The 27,106-nt window shown below is 38.9% G+C and overlaps 1 protein-coding gene across 1 annotated transcript in view; it reads right to left on the reverse strand.

Annotated features, from left to right (window-relative positions):
* Nucleotides 1-986: 986 nt before the first annotated feature.
* LOC121422762 (sacsin-like) overlaps nt 987-27,106 on the reverse strand; it is a 47,005-nt gene continuing 20,885 nt past the window's right edge. The window contains exons 4-6 of the mRNA XM_041617942.1: nt 14,848-15,106; nt 12,736-14,292; nt 987-12,370 (exon numbers count right to left, since the gene is read on the reverse strand). Of these exons, the coding sequence (XP_041473876.1) occupies nt 1,257-12,370; nt 12,736-14,292; nt 14,848-15,106 (12,930 nt within the window). The 3' untranslated portion in view covers nt 987-1,256. The remainder of the gene's footprint in view (nt 12,371-12,735; nt 14,293-14,847; nt 15,107-27,106) is intronic.

Consider the following 27,106-nt stretch of genomic DNA (forward strand, 5'->3'; position numbering starts at 1 on the left):
CCACATTCCACTGAAGCGGTAAATACAGCGAGAATCAAAGCAAAACAACAAAAGTATTTCTCATAATTATTCAGCTAACTTTAGTACGAAGTAACATGTGGACTATTTACAATACATATTTTTCATAGACTTCCAATTCTTGAATTTAACACATTTTAGGCATTCATGGCTTGGTCTATGTGACCATACCAATTTATAGACTTAGAATTACATGTACAAACTGTCAGAGTGACAGATGAATCCTCATAAAATATACAACATGATAATCTTCCACAAAATATCAATCAAAGTGCCATTTAAATTCATGGCTGGAGAATTACCGGAGCATCATTATAGCAATCATAATACTACAATGTTCTAGAAAGTATTTAGCGTATAAACTCATTCAAAAATCCTATGGCTATATACAAGTAATGTTTAATGCTTGATCAGATGCAGATTATATTGATTGTCACAACAGGAAGATAAATATAAAGGCAAAGATATTCATTATTTGCATATAAACGGTATGAAATGTTCATTATGACAACATCAACAACAACAAAACCCATAACAAATCCATATAACATATATATATGTATATCCATACAATATCGGGCATTTTATTTTGAGTAAGTCAAGAAGTAAGATGCAACATGATTGTTACATTGTCTACACAATATGAGATGGCAAATAATTCAACACCATCGTTGATAATAGCCATAAATGGTGTGACTATTTGAAATTATCTAATTATTAAATATCAAAATGCATGGATATCAATAGATGAAAACCTAGCTAAATAACCAATTATCATCTTTAAACCAGTTAGAAGTGGTATCAACAACAAAGAAGGAAATGATACTAGTATTGTCTTTTGCAATAACGGAATGAATCAATTTAATCAAAAACATAGTACAACATACATTGAGTTAGACAATATTGGCTGTCTAGCATGTCCAGTGGAATATGAACTAAGACTGGAATGTTTTTTTTTTCATTCAAAGAAGAACTATGACACGTTGACAGTATTTCTTCCCAAGTGAAGTCTGAAATTTAGAAATATTCGGAAAAAAACTTTTCCATTCAAATTTTGCGACCCCGTGGATAATGCGATTCCTGATGCAGCAGTTTCATGATTTGAAAAGCAAAAAGTAAATAGTGGTGATTTTTTATTTACTTGATTGCCAGGAAAGCTGCTGCACGACTGCTTGTAAGAAATCAACAAGAGGACTGTGGAAAAGACAGATCAAGATGAAGCAGTTGCAATTACCATTTCAGGATCTGGGAAGCAAAAAGGATTGAACATTTCCAAGAATTAGTCGGGCGAGGTCCATCATTTCCACACCCCGTGACTTCTCTCTAAAGACTTCGTGAGGAATCTGTGAAGAGGCACATCTGTCTGGGTAACGAGCCCGTTGATCATTTACAAGAGAACTGAGCTTGTTCACATTCTGTAGAAAATCAACCGATTTTATTTTGCCTTCAACTTGAAAGGCTAGAGAGGAAATGGAATGAGTGTAGTCATGTTGTCCATCAATGGCTAGTTTAGCTGCTTTGAGTGCCTTTTCTACACTCTGATGACACTTGTAAGCAACCCATTCTAATGACGGCTCGTCATCGTGTGGGTTAAGATCATGTCGGGCAGCACGAAGATCTTCTTGTCCTTGCCGAAACCAACGGCGTGCATTGCGGATATCTGGTGTTCTTGAAGCAGAAGTGAAGAAATCCTCAAAAGAACTGTAGTCGCTTCCACAATTCCAGAAACCAGATCCAAAGCTCCCTCGTCCTCTGAAACCACCTCTTCCCCAAAATCCTCCGAAGTGAGTATACCTCCGACGGTCTTCCCTTGCTCTCTTTTCAGTTGATCTGAAGAGGTCTTCATAAAATGAACTTGTTCTTGAAATACCTTTTTCTAATCGCTGCAATTCACTTTGGAGGTATTTAAACGCTTCATGAAATAGTTCCTGCGGACCTTCTGGATGTTTGTCTGGATGCCATTTCAGCAACATTCGCCGAATAGCCTTCCTTCTATGTTCCTCTGGAAGTTTCCAGATCTCCTCCAAATCGATTGTCACTTGTCGCTTCGCTTGTTCCACGTCAGTTGGAAAAGATGATTCTCGATTCCCAGTGAGAGATGGTCCTGCATCATCCGAGTGAACTTTTTCAGATAGAACAAGCTCCATACCTGATGTGGACTTAGGTATGTGTATCTTATGCATGTCCAACACATTTGCTTCTATTGGTTTGTCCTTTCCAATATTGATAAGATAGACAGAATTGAGTGATTCGTTGGATATCCTCTTGACAACTATTGCATATATGTAGTATTCGCCATCTTCATCAGTTTGTGCATACGCTATGAAATCATCAACACTGTAAGACGTCCAGGGGTCTTGCTCTATGAGATGATACAAATGTTCTGGAATGGTAGTTCCAGGATCAGGTAGCTTGAAACTTGTATCATCTTCCATGCTCTCTGCAGCAATGTTGAACTTCGCAAGTACTTTGTTTAAGGTAGAAGGTGATTTCTGGGATAATAGGGCAGATAAGTAGGTTTTATCTTCAAACACGTTTCCCAGGACTTGATTGACATGAATCGCAACACTTAAGAGTGTTTCCATTATATTTTCTCCTTCACTGTGTTGTACAAACAGCTCACCGTCACTGTTAATGAAGGAAGGTACTTCCGTTTCACTGCCTTCTATGTATTCACCATTGATTTGTAGAATCGAGTGTAATTGTCGCATGCATGTTATCTTCAGGCCACTCAACAAATTTCTAAAGCGTGTCTTGGTTTCCTCATCAACTGTTTGTCCCTTGTGCTTCATGATGATACAAACTGCCTGCAAAAATTTCTTCGATTGCAGGATCTGAAGTCTTCTTGCAAATTCACAAGGTTCCTGTCCAGTTAGAAGACACCTTTGCGACCCATTCCCCGTCTTGCTAAGTATTTCTTTCACCTTCGTGCTTACTGATGTCGGTTTCATCGTCTCTGGAAGCCTATCTATAGCTTCTTGTGCAATGCGTTCCTGACCTCGAAAGAACTTGATGAGGGGAAGCTTAGATTTACGAAGTCGGCGTAAGTAGTGGTCAACATCGTTAAGTAGTAGATGATCTGATCGTTCCAAGTTTTTAAGACATGATGGAAGGTAGAGAGCGTGTCCGGAATGAAATAGAGCTGCTACCTGCCTTTGATCTGTCTCCCTAAGCTCTTCATACAGTCCGGTTGTTGCCCTCTCTACCATGCTTACTACATTTGGGTTTCCCCATGCATTCTCCCCTCTTTCATAGATACTTTTGAGAACGGAAGCATATTGTTGAATGGAGGCTTTGCCTGTTCCACCAAGCAACTGAAATAACTTGAGGAAAGGAACCCACTTGTCAGGCAACTGGTAAAGAAAAGGCTCGAAATTCCCTTCCAAAGTACGAGAGATCTGCTCTGCTTTCACGAAGTGATGATCATCCTCGAGCTCTAGAAAGACAATTGGAACATTTTGCAATTCCTCTCTAATGATACAGCATCTTCCACATGGAACTTCCTGAGAGCAGCTTTTCCCTGTACACTTGGAAGAAAGGAAGGTCATTATTTCATGTAGAACCCTGGATAGGGCTTCCGAGAAAGAAAGCTTTTTGCAGTTATTCTGTTGGAGTCTGTTGCATATATTCTGCAGATGTTGGATAACACTCTTTAGTTCAGGCTCTTGTGCCTTGCCCAGCTGATTATCTAGTTGGGTTTTACAAGACCAGCATTTCCTTATTGCATATTCAGGCAAGATGCTATTAGTAGACCATATTAGTTTCATGTGTTGAGAGGATAGTGAGCTAGAATACCTAATGAGTGTTCCATCCTTGATGAAAGGTGAGTGAATGGATTGTAATTGTTGGTCAATCCTGTCAGTAACAAGAAAGTCAATCACACTGGCTTTCTGGCAGAAGGAATAGCTATTGTGAAGGTTACAGTTCTCGACCAATTCTGACACGAGTGCAGTGGACTTTATTTTCATATCTTTGGCATCGGGGTATGATTCCCGCACCTCATGGGCAAACAAAAGGAACAAGTCTGCAGTAACGGTGGTTTGTAGTCCTATTTCACGAAGGAATGGGAGCCCCAATGACTCTATAATATGTCTTGAAGGAAATTTGCCCTTTAACATCAAGTAGAATACCTCGACTTCTGGGTCGTACAGGTCACTGGCCTTCAGCACGTTTCCAGACGTACCATTTATGAAACGCAGGTCTCTCAATCCTAACCTCCGAATCGCTGCTTCCCTAATATCCGTATAATTCTGTCTTTGAGGAATGGGTAGAGAATGAAGCAGCTGATTGATTCGTAAGAGATGTTTAAGACGACTCTCCTCGCTGAGCTGACCGAAGGCCGGCAAAATGTACTTCATGTACACATCAAACTCCGTTGTATCAGTAAGCTTTAGCTTCTTGTATAATGGTTCAAGTGACTGATTGTACTGCAGAAATATAGCACCAGACCCATCAATCCATTTATCTTGTTCCTTTTCAGGAATCATACTTGGGAGAACAAGGACTGTGTCGAATTCCCTGATACTCACAAAGTCACCTGCAATGGTCTTGAAGCAAGGAAGGTATTTCACTCTTCTAAGATCAGCTGAGTCATCACAATAGCAAAAGGATCTGAGGATTTCATTATGTTGTCTTTCTTTCAGAATTTTGAATCTTCCAGAGTCTCTTTCTACCCAGTACATCAAAGCATCTAGAACCCTTGCATTATTCCCCATGTGCTCATGAAGGACAAGATGTTTTATCAGTCTACGATTGTTTTCATCTAGAACAGACTTCTCAATCTTGTAGACATTAAGTGATTCAAGTGCTGAATAGAGTGGCCAATTACCCCTTTTTAACTCGCTTGGCTGATCTATAACCGTTGAAGATAAGCTAATAGGAGCTACCTGATGAGAATTATTATGTCTGCCGTCAGTTGGCTTGGTTTCTGTGACTGGTAATATTGCCCACCTTCCAAGTTCAACTTTTAGATTGTTAGCGAAATCATTGAAGTGTTCAACATTTTTACTCAACGATTCAAGAAGAATCCATAACCTACAAAACCATTCTGATGGATGGCATGTGCGAGGACTTAGCATTTTATTCTCTGTGCACTTGAGAAACGGAAAGCAACCATCAAGAAGCTTGGATACCGCTCTTACATCAATCTTACAAAACACATCAGCATTTTGTGACAACCTGTGTAAGAAATCAATGTGTAAGAATCTATGACTCTGAGACCCGAAAAGATCATAGAATTCTGTTGCAAATACTTGATCGTAACGTGAGAACATCCGTAATGTTCCATCCATGGTGAAGAGCAACGGTAGACCATTGAGACTTTCTTGAAGGTTAGGTTCTTTACTCATCTTGCAGTAGTTGATAAGTCCAATCAGTCTATCTTTGTTGTGGATCCTCGAGCTTGAAATTGCTATTGGTAATTGCCTCTGAAGGGGATTGTCTCCATGAAGGAAAGATATCACATGGGAAGGCGTAACTTCACAAACCTCATAGTTTGGTTCTCGGTCACTGTCGATGGCCCCTTGATTAAGATATTTGCATACATTACGCAGATTGTACATTATCCTTGTTGGAGACTCTAGTAATGGGAATGTCACTTCAATCAGGGTTTCTTTCAGATTGTTGATGCTCTCTTGAATCTCAAGCCTAATGGAATAACCGTACATGCTACTTGTGCAGTGGTCAGTCATCTGCTTTGACAGTGTGTTGAAATATCCAAGATCTGACTCATTCGGAGACGAGATGGGCGTTTTCCAACTCAAGAAAAGGTCATTTCTGCCATCATCCTTTCGATAGAGTGAAGGAAACAGCAGTAAGGCTTCCACAACAACAATTTCAAACACAGCATCTTGAAGTTGTCTCCAGTACAATTCTTTTCCGTTGTCAGGAAAGTAGCTATGGTATTTGTGAAGGAGATTTAAGGTCTGAAACTTGTTTGTACTTGCTAGTGATCCTGACCAGTCATATTTCTCTATGAAAAACTTCTGAATCCATGACAACAACTTTACGTAAGCAGGTGCAATAACTTTCTGAGTAATGTAAAGGTTCCACTTTGTTTGTTCATCCGTTTTGCTACCTTCCCACAAGTGTCTTCTGCTTTCATGGTCCAAGGCAAAGTATCCATGCACATGAACCGGAAGTCCCGTCTGAATAGGGAGTGGTAGAAAGCAGAAAGCCTTGCCATTGATTCCCTCTCTTCTTTTATCACTATTTCTCTTTCTTCTGTCAGGTAGACGAGCAGCAAGAGCTCCAACTGGAAGTAACCTATGTGTTTTCCTTGTGTGTTCTTCATCTGCATCTGAATAACTCACTTGCTGGCATATCACCCAATCCTCTTCTCTTTGTACCCCTTTCAGTTTCATCTGGTAGATGACTTCCACTTGTTCTGATTCCAAAGTTCCATCATCTTGTTTAGTCAAGGCAATGTCCTGAACTTTCTGTAGAAAATCCATTTTCTTTGCATATTCACTTCGAGTCATCTCTGCACTGACAACATGAGTAGATCCAATAACTCCTGAACTCGTTACCTCTGAGATGCTGATTTTAGTGACGTGTTTCAGAAACAAAAGACATTCAAATGCCGCATTCTCAAAGTCACTAAGTAGCTTCCGAATATGTTCAGCTTGCCAGACATTGGGGCTTAGGGTTGAAGCTTCTTGTCGCAATGGAAAACGAAAAATGGTGAAGTCCTCTTCTCCACCTGTGAGTATGTCTTCCATATAGCACTGAAAGTTATGTGGGTAAGAACGACGCACACTGCTATTAACTTTGATCTGACGACCTGGTCGTGTTGGGTTTGCTCCTGGAACATACTTCAGAAGAGGGTCGAACATACACCATCGTTCACCTTTGGAGATGAAACTAGGGCAATCTGTAAGTTGATATACTGCATTGAATCCTACTCCATACCGCCCAATCTTTCCCATATGGTCAGCTTTACTTCCTTCTCCAAGATTCTGTATCCCGCGAATGTCATCGTCGGTGAAAGACTGATTGTTGAAGACACAAAGAGCAGGACCCTGCAAGGCTTTCATGCCATCTCCTAGAAGCTTGTCTCCCTTGTGTTTCCGAGGATCGTACACAAAGTGGATTTCAGTAGCTCCAGCATCGTCAGCATTTTGAAGAAGTTCTTTCAGTATTGTTTCATCGGATGGGTAAGAGTCGAGAATACGTTTGATGCGGGTTGTAAGTTTCTCATGTTGGCCGAATTCGTCTCCTGGGAAATCCATATCAAATGCCTGAAGCATCTGTTGTCGAATATCCTTCACCTTCAGCTTTCTCGCGACCATGAAACTGATTTTTGTATGACACCTATGAAGTTCAATTTCATCATTTTCAAACCAATCCACATCTCTGTAGCACAGATCTGATACAGGCCTCATGCAATTTTGATCATCTGGGAGAAATGTATCTGCATGTTCTTCTTCTCCGTGGGGTAAACCTGCAAGTCGTTGTGCAGCTATGATAGCCACCTCCGTGTCATCATTACTTAATGGTTGCCCATTACTCTTTGTGTACAGTAAATGAAGAACACCTTCATAGTCTCTGGCATCAAATTCATTCTTCAATCCTGCCTGTTTTAGAAGACTTGGATATCGTTTAAGGAAACGAGAAGCTTCGAATAGATACGGCGGAAGGCTGTTTTTATCGGCAATCACAGAAATTTCAACAAACCTGCTATCTACAAGGAAGAATGGTTGATTCTGCAGATCATTGGAAATGTCATCAACAACTTTTTCTCTACATGTAATTTCAACACGCTCATAGATGTCCTTGCATATCATTTCCAAGTCACGATTAGAAATTGATTCACTATTCACTTCATAATGACTCCGAATGTTCGAAAACTGGCGGATTACATCTTCAGTAGAGGGATATTTGTGTCTGATACCAAGAAAGTCCTCAACGTTCCAGGGAAGTTTCCAATCTTTTGATTCGTGCACAACATTGTACATACTGCTCACAATATTTCTCTTAGAATGAGAATAGATATCATTAGCAGATGCATAACGGCAAGTGTTTCTGGTTTCCACCCATGGAAGAGCAGGGTCTTGGTTTCTCTCACATAAGATAGGTAAGAATGGAATTTTCACAAGGTATTCTTTAAAATGTTTGTCCCTACTCCAATGACCCCTTCTCAACGTCTCTGACAAGTAATTCAGTAGGGCATGTGATCTATCTTGAGCCTCTTCCTTGTTGACTGAATGCAGAATGTCAACTGATCTGCATCTCTCAAGGAAAACATCCTCATGAACATAATCCTTTATCATTCCTAACTGAGTGAGTGATATTAATGTGTTGGTGTCATTGAACATGTCTCCTAGGGGAAACACCTTATCAGACTCAGAATACAGCGGCGCAACTTTACCACTCGGGTGTACTAGATCACAAGGTTTCCTAAGGTCAGGTCCCCCTACTACTGGTATGCATTTCACATCTTTCAACTTCTGTTTCAATGTGTCTTCACGTTTGTTCAGTGCAAACAGAACCAGCTGATTTCTCATGTCACTCTGCACCTGACTGATTCGTGGGAGAAAGGCTTCTGCGAAGAACCTATTGAAATCATAGGTACTTTTCAGAACACTGTCAAGAAGATCTACTCTCTCTAGTGCTCTCCATGTTTTATCAGTAAGTGACATCACTTGCTTTGATGGAAGGTAGTCGTTTAGAACTTTTCTCACAATATCCCTCATTGATGTCTCCTTTTGGACTTCTTGACCGAGGAAAACGACTTGTGAGAACTGATGCATTTCGTTATCGATCCAGAACATTGATGGTTCTTGACCTTCAAAGCCATTTACCATTGCCTTGTAGAAAGCATTAAACAATGCTGAACATTCAGAATTCTTCGGAACATCATCGGTGTCTGGCCATAGCTGGTCAGGGGAAATATCTGGACCATAAACCTCCTTTACACGCTGAATAAACACAATGTCAGACATGAGTGCAATGTAAGCCCGGCATATCACATCAACGAGAAGCAGGTGATTCCACTTTTCAGATATTAGCCTTCCATTGGGAACTGGCATGTGAAGACTCCTCCGATCCTCTTTGACAGCGAAGGCACCATTGATATGCACTGGAAACATGCTTGTTATTGAGAGAGGGAGAAAGCAATATATCTTTTTCTCAAATGCAGACATTGATGGTTTGTGGAAGGGAAAGGCAACCGCACCTTCAGGAGATAATCCACAATCTTTCCCATCTGAAGATCTCGCAAGAGCAGAAGCTTGATCAGAGGTCTTGCAGGTAACTTTGACATTTTCCAGGTATCTACCACCTTCTGGTTCATAAGCCATCACTTCACTTCCCTTTGAAGTCATTGTAAATTTGAAGGATTCTGTTGAAATTTCAATGTTGTCATTATTCATCCTATTTGACTGCTCGGTCTTCTGAATGGCAAATAACTCTTCAGCCATGGAAGGATCGCTACATTTCTCATCAAGAAAAAACAGAGCAACCCTCTTGACATTTTTGGTAAACACCAAGAGGTTGTGAGATGATTCCCACATTTTTTTCATCAAGTTGATCAGTTTCGCCCCATTGTAGCTCTCCTTGCATATCTGACTTTTCTGCGCAGCTTCTTGTGAACGAAGAGGCAGTCTAAAGAGCGTTCCACTGTAGTTGAATGGTTCATTCTTTCCACTGAAATCAATGCCAAACACTCCATGGAATGGCTTGAACTGATCGGGAAATCTCCGGAATGCTTTGCTATTACTCAATCTGAGACGGACACCAGGTTGGTTCTTGTTTGGGAGAACGTTGCCAAGGTGTGTAGTATGAGGGTCGAAAAACTGCATGTAATCTCTGCTAACAAAACTGGGAACATCAGTAATGCGGTAAACAGAGTTGAAGCCAGTCCCAAATTTTCCAATCTTTTGGGCATCCTTTTCCTTGGTACGCCCGCCAAGACGGAGAATGTTTTCAAAGTCTTGGTCTGTGAACACTGCATCGTTGTATACCCAGAGTGCTGGTCCTTGACAAGAAATCATTTCAGGATTGAACAGCTTTTGGTTTGCATCTTCATTTTTCCTCATGTCAATAAGAAAATGAACTACTTCAGCACCAGCGTCTTCTGCATTCTGTATCATCTCACTAACAATAGCAGTATCGACATAGTTGTTCTTTAGGATATTATACAAGCGCATAGTCAGGTGTTCGTGCTGGCCAGCTTCTGTGAAACCATCCAATTCCTCTGAGTCAAGAAGAAGTTGACTGACAGGTCGTACTCGTAGGAATGTAATCAGCTCCATTGGGATATCTGAATGAATCAACGTAAAGTTTTCATCATCATCCATCTCCTCATTTTCAGTGCTTTGTCTCAACCATTCCCTGTCTACATATGCACTATCTTCAACGGGGATAAGATGGCATTCCCCTCTTTTAGATGGTATGAGTAATTGCAGCCTCGCATCTTCCGTGAGCTCAGCAGAAGCATGTAAATGGTGAAGAATCTGAAGTACAAGTTGGCGCTGTCTTTGTTGGAAACTTTTACTAACTCCAGTGGAGTTACATTCCCTCTTGATGTCATGTAGAATTTCAACCAGAGCTTCGGCGTTTGTGTCCATGTTTCTCTTCACTCCAAGTCTTTCAAACAAGTCTTTAAACACACAGGCTGATTTGGGAATTGATGCCATGTAAGGGGCTAGATCAAATGGCAGACCACCTGTACACATCTTGCTTGGTTCAGAAAAGCCACTTCCATTCCACACACAACACTTCACTCGATCTAAGATCAAGTTCCTGACATGTGAATCATGTTCCAATTCCAATTCCAATTCTTTATTAAAAAATCCATAGATCGCCTTTAGCATAGGTATTATGTCGCTAACATCTCGTCCTGTTCTCTCTCTAGCATACTCCACACAATGCTCTAATTGTGTTATGACATCCTCGATCACTGGCTTTTGGGATGTTATTCCAAGCTCGATAAAAACTTTGGAAAAGAGATCTTGTTCGGAAACAAATGATTTAGAAGCTCCAGACGATAGCGCAGCTTGCTTTGATTCGATCAGAATCTCTTGAGGAGTTGCCAGTCGAGACGAGCTTTTGCCATGCCATTCAATATCAATTGGGTAATGTTCTGGAGGAGACTGTCTGCAAGGAATGCATTTTTTTCGTTTCATATGATCAATAACATAAGTGGAAAGAAGACCCGGGTTATTGCTAAGGAGTTCTAGAAGCAAGAGAGACTTGTCAGGGTCTTGTGATTCCTCAATCATGTCAACACATGCAATTAGTTCGGATGAAGAAACTTCACATTGCCTACGCATGCCAAGCTGACTGAAAGCCTCTACAATCTGAGGTGAATCAAATGGATCCACTGGAAATACCCCTTGGGATTCAAACAGTTTGTAGATCAATGGGTCTCGTGGATCAAGTAGTTCTGAAGGACTAACCAACGATGCATTCTTATTGGGAATGAATTTCATTTCACGGAGAATACCCACTATTGATTTGCAGTTTATCTTGACATCTTCCCATCGTTCCATAATCCATTGCAAAGCTACTTGTCTTTCATGTTGTGTGTAAAGTTGCCCTTTACGAATTTCTTCCAAAACATTCACTATGACTTGATACTTTGAAAGTGGACAAGCTACTAACTTTTGTAGTAAACATTGATTTGATTTTGCCCTTCCATCAATCAATAGCCCTGTCAACTTCAATGGGTTAGGAATATCTAACTGATTGCATTCAATATATCCCAAGGATTCTTCTACACTAAATGAATGTTTGTTTGACTGGCCAGTTCCATCTACTCTCTTAAACAATGGAAGGTGCTTCAGAAGGTCCTTCCCATTATCACCAAGCTTCGCTTGTGCAAGATATTCTACAAGGGTATCTCTATAACTGGCAGAGCATGAACGGAGCTTTGGGATCAGCAACTTCTGATCAGAAAGCAAAAGACATTGAACTACCCCATCAGGTGTTGGCATCTTGATATATCCATCCCGAATGACAGATGGATGGCGGAGAATGTAACCAGGACAATCTATGACTCTCATTCCAATATCATGCAGAATGTTTTCAACATCATCTGTCAATCCGACTTTGCCATCAGCCGTAATGTAGCATCTCTGGATAACCCTTGACTTGGAATAAAGTGGAAGAAGTCTCCTGGAGTCACTATCATCTGCAAACAATGGTAATAGATGGATACCATTAAAGAGTTGTAACTCACTTGGACTTTCCCTGTAAAGCATCGACCAGACGTCTTCAAGCCAAGTATTGAGGGTAGGCTCTTGGGGTTCATGTACCCAGATTCCTTGATCATCTATCCAAGATCTCTCCAGAGTCTTCAAGAGCTCTGCTACAATGTCGGTGGTTAAAGTTTCCAGCTGGTAATCTCCACCTACACAAGAAAAGGGCAGAAGGAAAAATCCAGGAATTCATTTCAGCTATAATTCACTATGAAAATAGGGTCATATTTTTTTTATATTCAAATATGAATCATTTGACACTTTTTAATACTTGATTTAAATGGTAGATAATAAACTCCTCCATTATCTACTTTCTATTATTCCGTTTGACAATATACGTATGTTTTGAAGAAAAAAACAATCATGACATGGCAAGCTTATTTTATCTAACATGTCAACAATCACTGCTTTATCTCTAATGATACATTTTCTATTAAAACAAATCATGTTACAGCTTCAAAGAGTAATTTTAAGTAACCATACAGAGAACCACTAATAGGTTATGACACAAACATACTCATATTTGATAGGAGTTGGTGGAGTGGAAGTTCGTTTTGTATCGTTCTGATGAAATGATCACATCCACCTGGAACAAGATGTCGATGGAACTCAGGGGTTGGAATGTACACTCTTCTTTCACAAGAACTTGAGAACACATCAAAGCCTCCATTATCAAGGGGAAGAAGACATAACCCCTCCAAGTCTTGCATGGCACCCTCCTGCAAGATGAACTGCAGGATTAGAAGCTTCTCATCATTAGTCAACCTTTCCAAAATAGCTGGATCATCGTGGAGGCAACAGCAAAGGCTGGAGACAGAAACAGTTGATATCTTAAGATGGTAATACTTCCTGATGGACTTTCTACATACGCTTGGGACCCTTGCATGTGCTATGCCTTTGAAGTTGAAACATTTGAGGATTGCCTGTTCTGTCTCTTCGTCTACTTGCAGCTCATTGAAGTGGACATCAGCAATGTTCTTCCATCCACTGTTATCGCTATGTATGATCGATTCACTGAACAGTGCATTGTAGAAGGGTTCCAAGAGAATACCCCAGTTGCCACGAACCTCTTCATAGTCTGGCCATGAACGATAGATGCAATCAGCAGTCAAGGTTTCCCTAGATTTCTGCACATCAATGGTAAATTTGATAGCATCAACGTAAACCATGGGAATCAGTTCTCTAACAAGAAGTTGGTTCCATTGTGCTGGAGTGTCTGTTTGGTCTGGTCCAATCCACTTTATCCCCCGGCGATCACTATTGATACCAAAGAATCCATGCACATGAACTGGTAACCCTGTGCGACTCTCTTCACCAGGTGGCAAGGGAAGAAAACAGAACACTCTGCCATCGTTGTTCTCTGCTTCATCTGCTACATTGCTTGTCTCTGAAGAAGTCATGGGGATGGCAACAGCTACCCATGGCAGATGACCTTGCTTCCCAGCCAGGTCAGTAAGCGCTTGAGACATGCTGTCACCAGCGATGTGATGGCTAACAACCCAGTGCTCTCTCTTAGACTCATTCTGTGTTTCTGTAGTAAATGCTACACAATCAGTGAACTTTATAGACTCTCGGCACCCACTGGTATTAGAGATGTAGGATTGAAGACATGAGGTAATGTCCGCTCCAGGAGGATGCGCTTCTTGATCATGTTCCCGTTGAACTCTTACAATCAGTGACAGGTCTTGGTAATCAGGGGATCTCTTCAACACCTCAATGTTATTCAAGGAGCGCAGAAACAGCATAGTCACATGAGCATCTGCTTGGAAGGCCTGTAACACCTCGTCAAGTGTGTCTTCTTGTTGATAGGTTTTATCGCTCAATTCATTTGCCTCTTGACGCAGAGGAAACCGAAACAAAGTGCCATCAAAATATCCCGATGAAATCCCTCCCGTCACTCCAGGAAATACATCGTTGTAGGGTTGAAACTGGTCATGACACTTTGAAAAAATTTCCCTGTCTGATCTCAGAGAAAATCGGCATCCAGTCATGACTCGTCCTTTACTATCAAAGAAGTGTTCCTCCAATGGATCGATGAAAGCCAGTCCTTGGTCGCTCATGATGCTCGGTAAATCTGGAAAGGTTAAACAAAGGAGAATTAAAAGGTCAAAAACAAACATTTTCAACAATGTATCCACAAATTTAAGCCTGTTTTGGAACACGTTAAAGATGAAAGAAGTTGTAATAAACACTGATGTAATGAGAAAGGCTGTAAAACCAAGAATAATTGTCTCCATAACTTCCTAGATCTAGTAGTTATATAAACCAAATTTTGTGAAATGATGAAATCTAAGCTGAAAAACAATCACATAGAAGATCACCAACACAGATTAAACATGTCTGCGACAATGTTTTATTAACAAGACAGTTTGAAGAAATGGCATGCTTATTTTCGTTATTTCTCAGCAATTACAAAATTTCTTCGAGATAGCTTTGGCATATATTTTTTATTCATAAATACAGACACTTGGGTTGTCATTTTATTGCATTTTGTACAAAATCATTTTGAAGTCGTTACCAAAATTGGCGTTTACCTTCATTAATTTCAACACAGCTTCCTTCATGTTATACCTATGGATAGTTTTGTTTTTAAAACATGTCATTACCCATTTCATAATATAGTTCTTACCTGTTATGTGGTATACAGAATTGAATCCAATGCCGAATCGTCCAACCTTCAAAGGATCTGTCTTCTTCCTGCTGCGGGCTGGTTGTTGAATCCCTTCCCAGTCAGCTTTCTTGAACTTGGCATTGTTGAAGGAATAGACAGCCGGTCCTTGGTAAGGTTGTAGGGAATCTTTGTAGAGCGTCTTGGTACCATGCTGCCTCATGTCATACAGGAATTTGACAGTATCCGCACCTGCATCCTCTGCGTTCTGAACGAGCTCCTGCATTGAAAAAATAAGACAGTGCCTTTGTTAACACGCACAGCGCCGACATATTGGTGCTAAGATAAGAAGTGGGATGGCATTAGAAGGTTACAGCCCGGTAGACCGCGGGTCCGTTAGACCGCGGGTCCGATAGACCGCGGGTCCGTTAGACCGCGGGTCCGATAGACCGCGGGTCCGATAGACCGCGGGCCCGATAGACCGCGGGTCCGATAGACCGCGGGCCCGATAGACCGCGGGTCCGATAGTCCGCGGTGTGTGTAAAATTATGATCAGGACAATATAGTGAAATCCATGTCATCAAGAGGTCAAAAGGTCAATGATACGAGTCCATGGGGTTCTATAACGATGACCCACAGGACAATCGCCCCCTGACATCTACTTCAAGGAAAATATTATCCCCATATTTTTATCGGCGGGGACTGTTACCCCCCCCCCCGGAAATTTACCCTCTAGACGCCATAAGGAGCCTCTAAAATGCCATCGACTTGACGACATGGCGAGATACTTTATCTTGCCATGTCGACTTAATAAGCTTATTATGTCCGCATGGCGTGATCCATACGTTATCCTGCCAAGTCAGTCCACTTATAAAAAGTTATATGTCAACATGGCGAGATATTTTATCTTGCCAAGTCGACTTAAATAATTATGTTACATGTCAACATGGCGATATATCGGGATTCTTACCGGGAATTGTACACTTCATATCTCGCCATGTGGACATATTGACTTGACAAGATAGAACATATGATGTCGAAATGATAACCTTATTAATTACTTAGGCGGCGGAAGCAGGGGGGGGGACCTTCCCCCTAAATTTGAGGTGGGGGGACGGTCCCCCTAAATTTTTAGTTGAGAACCTTTTTTTTTCCTTGTCAAAAAATTTTGGTGGTCCCTCCTAAAATTTTGGTTGATTTGCTCGTCACATTTTTACCTGTGTCCATCCCAAAATTTCAGGTGGATTCCCCTAAATGTTTTGCCTTCCGCCGCCAATGATTAATTAAGACATGGTAAGTAAGGAGGAGTAGAAATAATGGCGCTGTCTTAATCGTACACGGATTTTCCGTCTCTCCTGATATTCCTATTTTTTGAGGATTTTTAGCCGCAATTGACAATTTATTTGCCTTCTCACATTAACCATCGGACTGCTGTTCATCTACTGTTTGGGTGTCTTGGAGGAGCTATGTCGTACGATTTGCGTAAGTCACAAAAATCGACTAAGAGTGCCAAGCAAGCTCAAACTGGCCCACCTTCTAAATCGACTTACAAGAGGCCGAATCCATTTTCGCCGAAAACTCTGGCTGACCAGCCTGCTGTGGATCCTTTATCGAGCCCGAGTTCTGAGAACCTAAGCAGGTCAGGCCCCGCCAAACCAGTCGCCATGGCAACACCTGACAGCGTCGCTCAGCCCGATCACCTTATTCATGATGAATACATGCCTTCTAAATACGAATCCTTCTTAACAAAGAAATTCGAAGGAATGCTCGAAAAAGCAGTTGATCGGCTGGCCAAAAAGATCGAGGCCGTGGAATCTCTTCTAGGGGCCTCCGTTGAATACGAGCGCCAAAGGGTCAGATCAATGCCCTCCAATGGCACCAGCAACGCATGGAAGCTAAATTAAAGGCCTTAGAACAGGTTTCTAAACTACGTGCTGATGCTGTTAAAAACGAGGCAGCAGTTAACAAGAGTGAGCGGTTCTCGAGGAGAAACAACATCCGTATCGTCGGGATTGATGAAACAGAGCCTACATCGCGTTCGGAGGTCATCGGAGCAACATCCGAGCCCCAACAAAGCGAAAATTGTATCGAGATAGCTGAAGATAAGCTTCGATCGCTCTTTGGTATCAGCTCGAAGGTTGAGCGGGCCCACCGCGACGGGAAGAAGGTTTCCGGAAAACCCCGTCACATCTTAGTAAAGCTATTATCATACCATGACAAAGTTGAAGTTATGAAGAAAGCTCGCGTTGTTCTGAAAAAAGAAAAATTCTTCATCATAGATGATCTCACGAGCGCTGATCTTTACGAAAAGCGTAAATGGGCGAAACAGGTTCAATCGCTTTACACACAAGGTGTAAGAATGCGTTTCTACGCTGGCAAGTGGCGTCTTCGTGGAGGAGATGCCTACAACTTTGAGGAAACATCCCGGGACACTTCTCATCATGTAGGCCACGACTCTTTCAATTCAGCCTCTGGTTATGCCTAAAGATTCATTACTGTACCAGGTTAGTCCAGCTCCAGGACAACAGCCTTCTCATGTTCCCCCTCCTAATTGATCTCTTTGTTACTTTTGTTATTTCTCTTCTTTAATTTAATTGTGTAGCTGTCATTGCTTAAATGTACATTTACAGTCAAGTATATATTCAGATCATTTTGCTGATTATTAGCTCTATCCTTTGGGCGTTATTATAATACATATGCATATTGTTATGTGGGTACTATTGATAATCAAAATATTGTCTTTTGGAGGTTGTCAATTGGTCGTTATATACATACTTTTCTCTTTACTAATCATTTTGAGAAAAGTTTTGTTTTGGATATATTCGATTCAAGTTTTGTTTTGGTCATATTGGATAAATTTTTCTCTTCCTAATTCTAACCACCAACTAACCGACCTGGTTATGCTACGACTATACATGGTTTGTTCATCAGCGAACTTTGCAAATTAATTATTTACAATTGTTTTGTCTCTGTAATGACTTAAATAATCCATTATATCTGCTGATATTCATAGTTTTTAGAGTATCATAGTTCACTGAATTTTTAATACACTCTGGGTTTCTTGGATTGCAAAGCAAACAAAGCGTCTGTTAATGGGAACCATGCTGTTTAATCAACAAGACTATGATTCTTATTTTACTCTAATTATCGTTTAATCCCTTGAACACTCCAAGGAATTTAGAGTGTAGGTTTTCTGTTCGTGATTCAATAGCTAGTTGACGTTAAAACTCACTATTGAGGAGGTAAAATAACATAGTACATAGAGAGGTAAATTTAATGTGGGGCTTACACTTTCTGGAAAAAAAGGAAATGATAAAACATGATCGTTACTCGCTCAGAAAAGTCAATTGATGTCTATCGTAATTATACCCCTGTTTGTTATCTGTTTACTTTTGTGTCCAACCATCCATTACAAGACTTTCATCTGCACTCTTTGTGCAGTCGATTGTATAGGTAAAGATTAGGTTATAACCAATGATCAAGTGTCCAATATCATGTCTGAGCCGGATAGGACAGTCATTGAAAGTCATTTGTATGTAACTGTGTACATGTATGTGTGTTCAACCAGCCTTAAAAGCCCTTGTTACCACGGATGATTGGATCAAGAATGTTTGTGATAATTTTTTTTTTAATTTTCCATTATGCGTGCTGGTTTGCCAGATCAGAGTTCTCTATAGAGATGTTTTATTTATAGTTCATAATCCCAGAGCTATTAGGTTTTTTGTTCAGGTTTCAATGAACTTAGTTATATTTTCCCCTCATCATTATTATGATGAGAATGTGTTTTTTTTCTTAACTTACAAGGATGGCGTTAATCGTTTTCTTGAGTTACCATCATCCCTTGTTAGAAAATTGAATTCGCGAACCTTTTTGTGTACACTAGTTTATTCGTGTCTATTGTATTTTTCCCATTATTTTCATGTGACAAAGCGTGAAAAATAATACTTTTCCCATCATTGTTATTTACTGTTTTATTTGATAAAAAGGAATTACTTGAATATATAATTAGGGGTTTCCATCCTATATGTCCAGTCTTGATAAGATCGCAAGATGGATACTTGTTTGCACCTTGTTGTTATAGGCTTTACTCATCATGTTTCAATGATAATTATTTTCTTGCAGCTATTTTAGAATTATAGCACGACATGAATTCAATGTGCAGAAACCCCAAGTTTCCATATTTATTGTTTCTTATGTACACTGTAATACACAAGTATTATTTATTCCGAATTGAGTTGAAAAGTTACTTTGTTCAATACTTCTTTGAATACTCTGTTTAAAAAAAAAAGTGATAGTCGATGTGTTGCTCACCTACGTTGGTCTTCGTAATACATTATTTTAATAGGTCATTAAGTTTCCTAGATTACAATCTAGGTGCCTGTTTTTAGGGAGGAAGCCAGGATTGAATTAGAATTTCTATTAAAAAATTCGGAATCTATCTGTGATATGTTTTAAAATCTAATTTTGGTTTGTTGTCTAAGTGCACTCAAGGGAATTTAGAGTGTATTTATGTTTGTTAGTGGCTTAGAATATCTTACGTTATAGACCGCCGATTGTTATTTGGGGTCTTCTTTTTTTTAACTTCGTCGAAAATCATTTTATATTACAAACCAACAAAAAGAAGTTGGGTTCTATGTCAATTACATGCAGGGATTTGTGGATTTGTTTTCCCTTGTATGAACAATTTTCTCTTTTTTTCTCTCTCTTTTTCTACATTTGTAATGTTATTGTCCCCCTTCACTCTGTGTAAGATTTTTTCCCCCTAAGTGATACGATTCTATATTCTCAAGGTTCTCGATTATTTACCTGCTCTAGCCCTCATTCTTTGATTGGTCGTTATTTCGAATTGTTTATTCTGTTTTTGACACGTTTATTTTATATTCATTCCATATCCTCATTTTTTTCATTGATGTATACAAGAAAAACCATCAGGAGAGACGGATACTTAAAGTTTTTGTTGTTGTTATCGTTTTTTGTAACCATATATTTTAGTTAAGTTTTTATAAGTATCTTCTTGTTTCCTTCGATATATATTGCTTAAGTAAGTTATCCATGTTCTTAATTAATATCTTAGTTTTTTGTGAGCATTGTGTTTCTGTTTGTCCTGCTGCTCAAATATGTCCTTCTTTCACTCTTCATCCCATGATTTCTTTTCCTTTCTACCAGTCTTCTAACCACACCGTTGGCTTCAGTAATTCTTCACCGTTTCGCCATGGCTATGCCGAATGATCATATTGCTTTTAACTCTATAACAGACGATGATTTATTTAATTTGTTCAGGTCCTCTCTTAGTCCAAGCAACACAACTCAATCAAATTTTTCAGGTACTTATGATGATTCTATAGCGGATCAAATAAATTCATCGGCTGAAGAGTTGCTGCTTAATCTCGGTCAACACGATCCAGCAAATAATCATTTTAGTAAATACATTACAGTTTCTCAATTTGACAACATCACCATGAACTTTAACTGTGACACACTTTCTCTACTTCATCTTAATATAAGAAGCCTGAACAGACACTTTGATGAATTACAGTTGCTTTTAAATAATCCCTCTCCTAAACCATTATCTGTTATAGGTGTAACAGAGACTTGGCTTTCACATGACTCCAACCTTCCACTCTCTATTGACAATTATAACCTTGTTACTAAAAACCGTCAGGGGAGATTGGGTGGAGGCGTCGCGTTGTATATTCTTCATAAATTCCGTTACTTTGTCCACGAAACAATTTCAATTAGTAATGATATAATGGAATCTCTTTTTCTAGAAATTGAAGTTCCAGGCGGTAGGAATGTTATTGTAGGTGTTGTTTACCGCCCTCCCAGCTCTAATGGTAACGATTTCATTGCTCGTTTATCTGACATACTTCGGAACAACATGTTTAAGAATAAAGATTGTTTTATTATGGGAGATTTTAATATAAATATTCTTAAATGTGCCTCTAATAATATTGCCCATGAGTTTATAGAAACATTTTTGTCTGCCTCTTTCTTGCCACTCGTTACCAAACCCACTCGTGTTGCAAATTTATCTAGTACTTTAATTGATATTTTTTCCAATGTTGTTCCTCATCCTGATTCATACATTATTCTTTCAGATATAACTGATCATTATCCGATCATGACTTCCTACAAATTATCGCAACCCAACAATATTCACGGCACCCGCCCTCTCCAACGTATAGTTAACGCACGGAATTTATCTAGACTGAATGATAGTTTAGAAAATGTGGACTGGTCTTGTGTTCTTGATTCTACTGATGTGAACTCTTCATATGATAATTTTATTACCTTACTTAATAGGCACATGGATACTTTTCTTCCAAAGCAAAGAAATAACAACAAAAATAATTACAAGAAAACACCTAGACTTCCTTGGATATCAAAATTTTTACTTCGTTCAATAAACCGAAAAAATAATCTATATTATAAATACAAATCCAAACCTACTGAAAGAAATAGAGATAAATATACATCTTACAAAAACACGTTGACGAGAATAATTCGCTTAGAAAAGAAAAAATATTTTACTAATAAACTAGAATTACATAAACATGATATGCAAAATACTTGGAAAATTCTTAAACAAGCTATGAACATAGCGGATAACAAAATTGATATTACAAAAATATCATCAAATGATATGGTTATTCAGGATTGTGGTAACATAGCAAATATTTTTAATACTCATTTTTCTTCCATAGGCAAAAATTTGGCCAACAATATACTGCCCTCTCGTGGGCATTTCTCTGATTTTCTTGGTCCCTCTAACCCAAACTCGATCTTTTTAAATCCAACGCATATTCATGAAGTCATGGACATTGTTTCTCACTTAGGAAACAAGAAAAGCTCTGGATATGACGATATTAATAATATTATAGTAAAATCGATTATTCCATTCATTGCTGTTCCCCTAGTTCATATTTTTAATTTATCTTTAAGTAATGGGCAAGTTCCTGATTCTATGAAAATAGCTAAAGTTATCCCATTGTATAAAAGGGGGACAGGTTGAGTGTTAATAATTATCGCCCAATCTCTTTACTACCGTGTTTTTCAAAAATTTTAGAAAAAATTATATATGTTCGAACTTTCACTTTCTTAAAAGATCATGATATATTCTCAAATTTTCAATTCGGCTTTAGAGAAAAACACAGTACCGTTCATGCTCTCTTGTCATGTATTGAAAAGGTAGCTCATGCCTTAGATAAATCTTCTCATATGGTTGGTATATTCCTAGACTTCTCCAAGGCCTTTGATACAATCAACCACGAAATATTACTCAGCAAACTTTTTCATTATGGCGTACGTGGCAAGGCCTTGGAGTGGTTTAGGAATTACCTTTCCAATCGAAAACAATTTGTTTCACTGAACGACCATTCTTCCAACTTATGTAACATTAATTGCGGTGTGCCACAAGGAAGCCTTTTGGGACCTCTTCTTTTCATAATATATATTAACGATTTTTGCAGATCATCTGAAATTTTGTCTTTCATAATCTTTTTTTTTTTTTTTCTGATAAAGACCCACACACTCTTGTTCAAACACTCAATCAAGAACTGTCTAAAATACTCGAATGGATTAGAAGCAACAAACTTTCTCTTAATATTGAAAAAACAAAATACATGTTGTATAGTAACACCTTAACTTCATTACCTAATAGTATTAAGTTTGATAATTTTCAATTGGAATGTGTATCGAATATTAAATTTTTAGGTGTCATTGTAGATAATAAGCTTTCTTGGAAGTGTCATATTGACAGTATTTGCAAAACAATGTCTCGTAATATTGGTGTTATGAATAAATTAAGAATGTTCCTCCCATCAACTTCCTTACTCACACTCTACTCTTCTTTAGTATTACCATATCTTCACTACGGTCTGCTTATATGGGGAAACACACATCAAACTTTACTTAACAGGATTTTATTGCTGCAAAAGAAAGCACTTCGTATTGTTTTTTCTTCTCACGTACGTTCCCACACTGATCCTATTTTTTTCCGAAAACAAAATTTTGAAGATCAGTGATCTTTACCTACTCCAGCTTGGCCAATTCATGTACCAATACAATAATAATATGCTTCCTTTTATTTTTCATGACATGTTCTTAAAAAACAGCTCCTCTCACAATTACCCTACTAGAGGTCGCGACGACCTTCATTTGCCCATGCTCAGAACACTGTTCGCCCAAAATACATTTATATATAGGGGCCCAAAATTTTGGAACTCTCTTCACCCTGATATCCAGTTTTCCCCTTCTCTTAATTCATTTAAAAGAAAATTAAAATTTATTTTGTTACAATCTTACAAAACTTCACATTGATTTCTTTTCCTCTATAATTTATTTGCTTATTTATTGTTTACCTGTCTACAGGTTGCCCTCGGTGTTGGTGTCAGATTGACTACACTTCTACCCCCCCTCCTATCCTTGACTTTCTCTTTCTCCATTTATCCCTTCTTCGTTTTTCGCAGATTGTGCAGCAATGTTTGTTTATTTTTACTCTTGTTTTTGTGTTTTGTTTTTGTTTTGTTTTTTGTGTGTGTCTTCATGTCTTTTTTTGTCTCTGCTCATCTTTTAATTTTAATTTCCTTTATTATAATTATTATTTATATCTTTATTTCATTATCTATTTTGTATAGATATATAGTTATTTTTGTTATACTTTTTTCGTCTTGAGTGGTCCACACTCTACAAGCCCTGCTTTTCAGTGGACCACTCCGTTTTTCCAACTTTTTTGATATATTATCCTCTGTATCAGGTGCATATTCTATATATTTGGTTTACTTGAATATTTATCATTTGTATTTTCTGATGTCATATTTTATTTATTGTAATTAATGCTTCTTAATTTTGTTGGAAAAATTGAATAAATGAATGAATGAATGAAGATAAAATACCACGCCATGTCGTCACGTTGATGGCATTTTCACAGCTCCGTACTAGGGGTAATTATCTGGGGTAATTGTCTGGAGATTAAATTTCCGGGGGGGGGGGGGTAACAGTCCCCGGCGGTAAATAATATGGGGATAATATTTTCCTTGAAGTAGTTGTCAGGGGGTGATTGCCCTAATTGGGTTGTTAGAGAACCCAGGCGCGGATCCAGGATTTCGTGGGGAGGTAGGGGGGGGGGGGGGGTTCAACCTGATGTTTGGCGCTTATGTGTACTTTTCGAAAAATTGCACCCACTCCCTCCCGGCCAGGCTAACTTAAATTATCTTATAATCACATTTAAAAAAAATAAAGACCACTTTTTAATGTGTTCTTGAAAAAAATTCATGAATACATAAATACCAAAAGGAAGGGGGGGGACACAGGGACGGTTCCAGCTTTCGCCAATGGGGGGGGGGGGGGTGGGCGAAAATTTGTTTCAGCCATATTTTTCCCAATCGGCAGCTCGAAGATAATTATTTTTGTTTGTTTCTTCGACGGGTTAGTCCTCATTAGTCACTTTTTGGCTTTATTCTTATGAATTAATATATAATATCACAATCCTCATTTATATGATGCGAGCGCGAAGCGCGAGCAGAAAAAAAATCGAGATTTAGACCTAAAAGTGGGCCACTCTGTTCATCTTTTGTAAATCATCAAAAGGATGGGGTCTTCCCACATTAATAATGAGAGCACAAAGCGCGAGCCGAAAATTTTTGATATTGTGAACTGAAACTGGATAATGATTTAAATTAGAGAACAAGTTGGGTATCTGAATAAACATGCGCGAGCGTGTTTCATATTTAGACCTAGAATCTAGGCATTCTAAATACAACTTTAATCGTAAAAACTATGAAACTTTGATTGTCCGATCTGAAAAAAAGAGTCAATTTCAGCTTTATATTTCAAGCACTTTGTAGAAAAATTGTAAGCTGGATATGGATCGCACTTAAAAAAGAGCTGATATTATTATTACTTTGAGTTTTGACATAGGACTGGGACATCCTTATGACATGCCATCATAATTATGAAAATGATGACTATCTTCCTATTCCTCTTGCTAAGAGCGATATGATACAAAAGGGACAATTTAATTAAATTGATATCATGGCATAAAAACTGGACATTTCACTTTTGTGATTATGAATAGGATGCATCAGTTAATATATTTTAACCATTAATGCGAGCGCAAATCGCGAGCTATAATTTTTGATAAACTGTCATGAAAGGCGGATTTTAAGTAGTTTGTTGTATAAACAATATTGAAACATTTATATAACTCGCCAATCAAAATGCGAGCGTGCAGCGCGCTAGCTGATGCGTCTTAACAATCAGACCAGAAAAGGGATATTTTGAAAACTTTATGGAATACACGAAAATAGGTACCTGATAAATCAAATTTTGCGAGCGCGAAGCGCAAGCAGCAAATGTTAACATTCAAACCATAAAACTGACATTTTTACAGAGCACTTTTTAAAAACTAATTTGTAAATTACACAAAATAATGAAAGTTCGATTTCCGAGGTGAAATATGTGTTGTATATTGACTTCCAAACTTGATATTCGAACTCCATATTGAACAAAATATGTAAATCACCTAACAGACAATGCGAGCGCGAAGCGCGAGCGAAAGTTTTATATAGTGGCACGAAAGATTCTTTTTATTTTCCAAATCTTCCCCTCATCTTATTTTATGCACTCGTCGTCCTTCTCTTTCTTTTCTCCTTTCTTTTTCCTCCTTTTTTCCTTTTTTCTTTCCTTTTTTTCTTTTTTTTGCTCCGCCAAGAAGGGGGGGGGGAGCTCGGCCACCTGGATCCGCCTATGGGGACAAGGGGCGGGAAAATATGACAAGCACAAAAAAAACAAGGTTATCGTCGCCAAAGTAAGGTCATCTCGTCCCAAAATTCATGTTTTATTTTGATTTAGAATGATGTATTAAAAGACCAAAGTAGTAGGGGGACATTTGATATTGTGTCCCCCTACTATTTTGAGTAGGTGGGACACGTCCCCCTGTCCCCCCTGGGATTTCTGCCCATGATGTAATATCAATGGGAGCGCGAAGCACGAGCGATTTGGGGGGTTTCAATTTGGTTTAACTTCTCACTAGAGTAGGCCCTAGTAGAATATTGTGAACGGGAGCTGTAGTGTTGTTTTAGTATACCCTTCAATATTATTAATGATAACCTCTTGGGAATATGCAATCTCGACTAATTATCCTCATCATTGGCGTATTCATTCAGCATGGGTGCAGGGGGGGGGGGCGAGGGCACCAAGATAAAAAATAAATGAAATGGGGGGGGGGTAGACGTTAAAGAAAATCTGAGATTTTATTCTTGAAAAACACATTGAGGTATCTCACAAGGCCTAAATAAATAGTGAGAACGCGAAGCGCGATTTTTTTCCCCTGTATTTTATCCTGAAAGCCCAAATCAGGGGCGGACCCAGCTTCCGCCAATAGGGGGAGGGGCCATTTTTTCACCCACATTTTCCCCGATATCGGCCGCTCAAAGTTGATTTGTCCAAGTGCCGTAATGAGCCAACAATTTCCAGGGGGCTCGGTTCGGCGTATCGCATAAGATTAATAAGAAGTTGGCAGTGAGCAAAGCGAGCAAGCAAATATGTTGACACTTTTATTACAAAAATACAAGGTTGTGATAGATTTTGACATAATGTTTGGAAAATAATAGTATATTTCATTATTATCCCATTCCTTTTCTCTCTATTTTTTCTTAGTCTTGATTCTCTCTTTTTTGTGGGGGGGGGGGGGCAAACGCCCATGTCCTAACAGTCATTTCCTGGACTTACTTTATAAGCAACATAAATGTGTTTTAATCTCATAAGCCCTATGCAAGCTAAAAATGAAATTTCTTGTATATTGTCCTGAAAATTTAACATACTGGGCAATGTTTGTGAACCTGAACAGGACGCGTATGTAACTAGATAATTCCCACGAGCGCGAAGCGCGAGCAGAAATGATAAATATTAGTTATGGCCTGGTCGAAAAGGGATCTGTTAAGGATATTTTGCAGTTAGCCATAAAGACGATACATTTTTCAACGATTAAACCGAACATTTTTGATATTCCAATCTAAAAAGATGAGATTTCAAACCCCCCAATGGGACATTCGATTCATGTTCGTCAATCATGAAAAAGGATGGGTAATTTTTGGTATCTTTCTACAATAATAATGCGAGCGCAAAGCGCGAGAAGAAAATCATTGATATTCTGATCTGAAACTGGATAATTTTAGCCCCTTTTTCTTTTCCTTTTTCCCATCTTCCTTTTATTTCCAATAATATTCTCTTCCTATTTTTTCTTCTTCTTTTCCCATTTTCCTTTCTTTTCCCTTTTCCT

The sequence above is a fragment of the Lytechinus variegatus genome, chromosome 10 (assembly GCF_018143015.1).
Source record: "Lytechinus variegatus isolate NC3 chromosome 10, Lvar_3.0, whole genome shotgun sequence".
NCBI classification, from domain to species: domain Eukaryota; kingdom Metazoa; phylum Echinodermata; class Echinoidea; order Temnopleuroida; family Toxopneustidae; genus Lytechinus; species Lytechinus variegatus.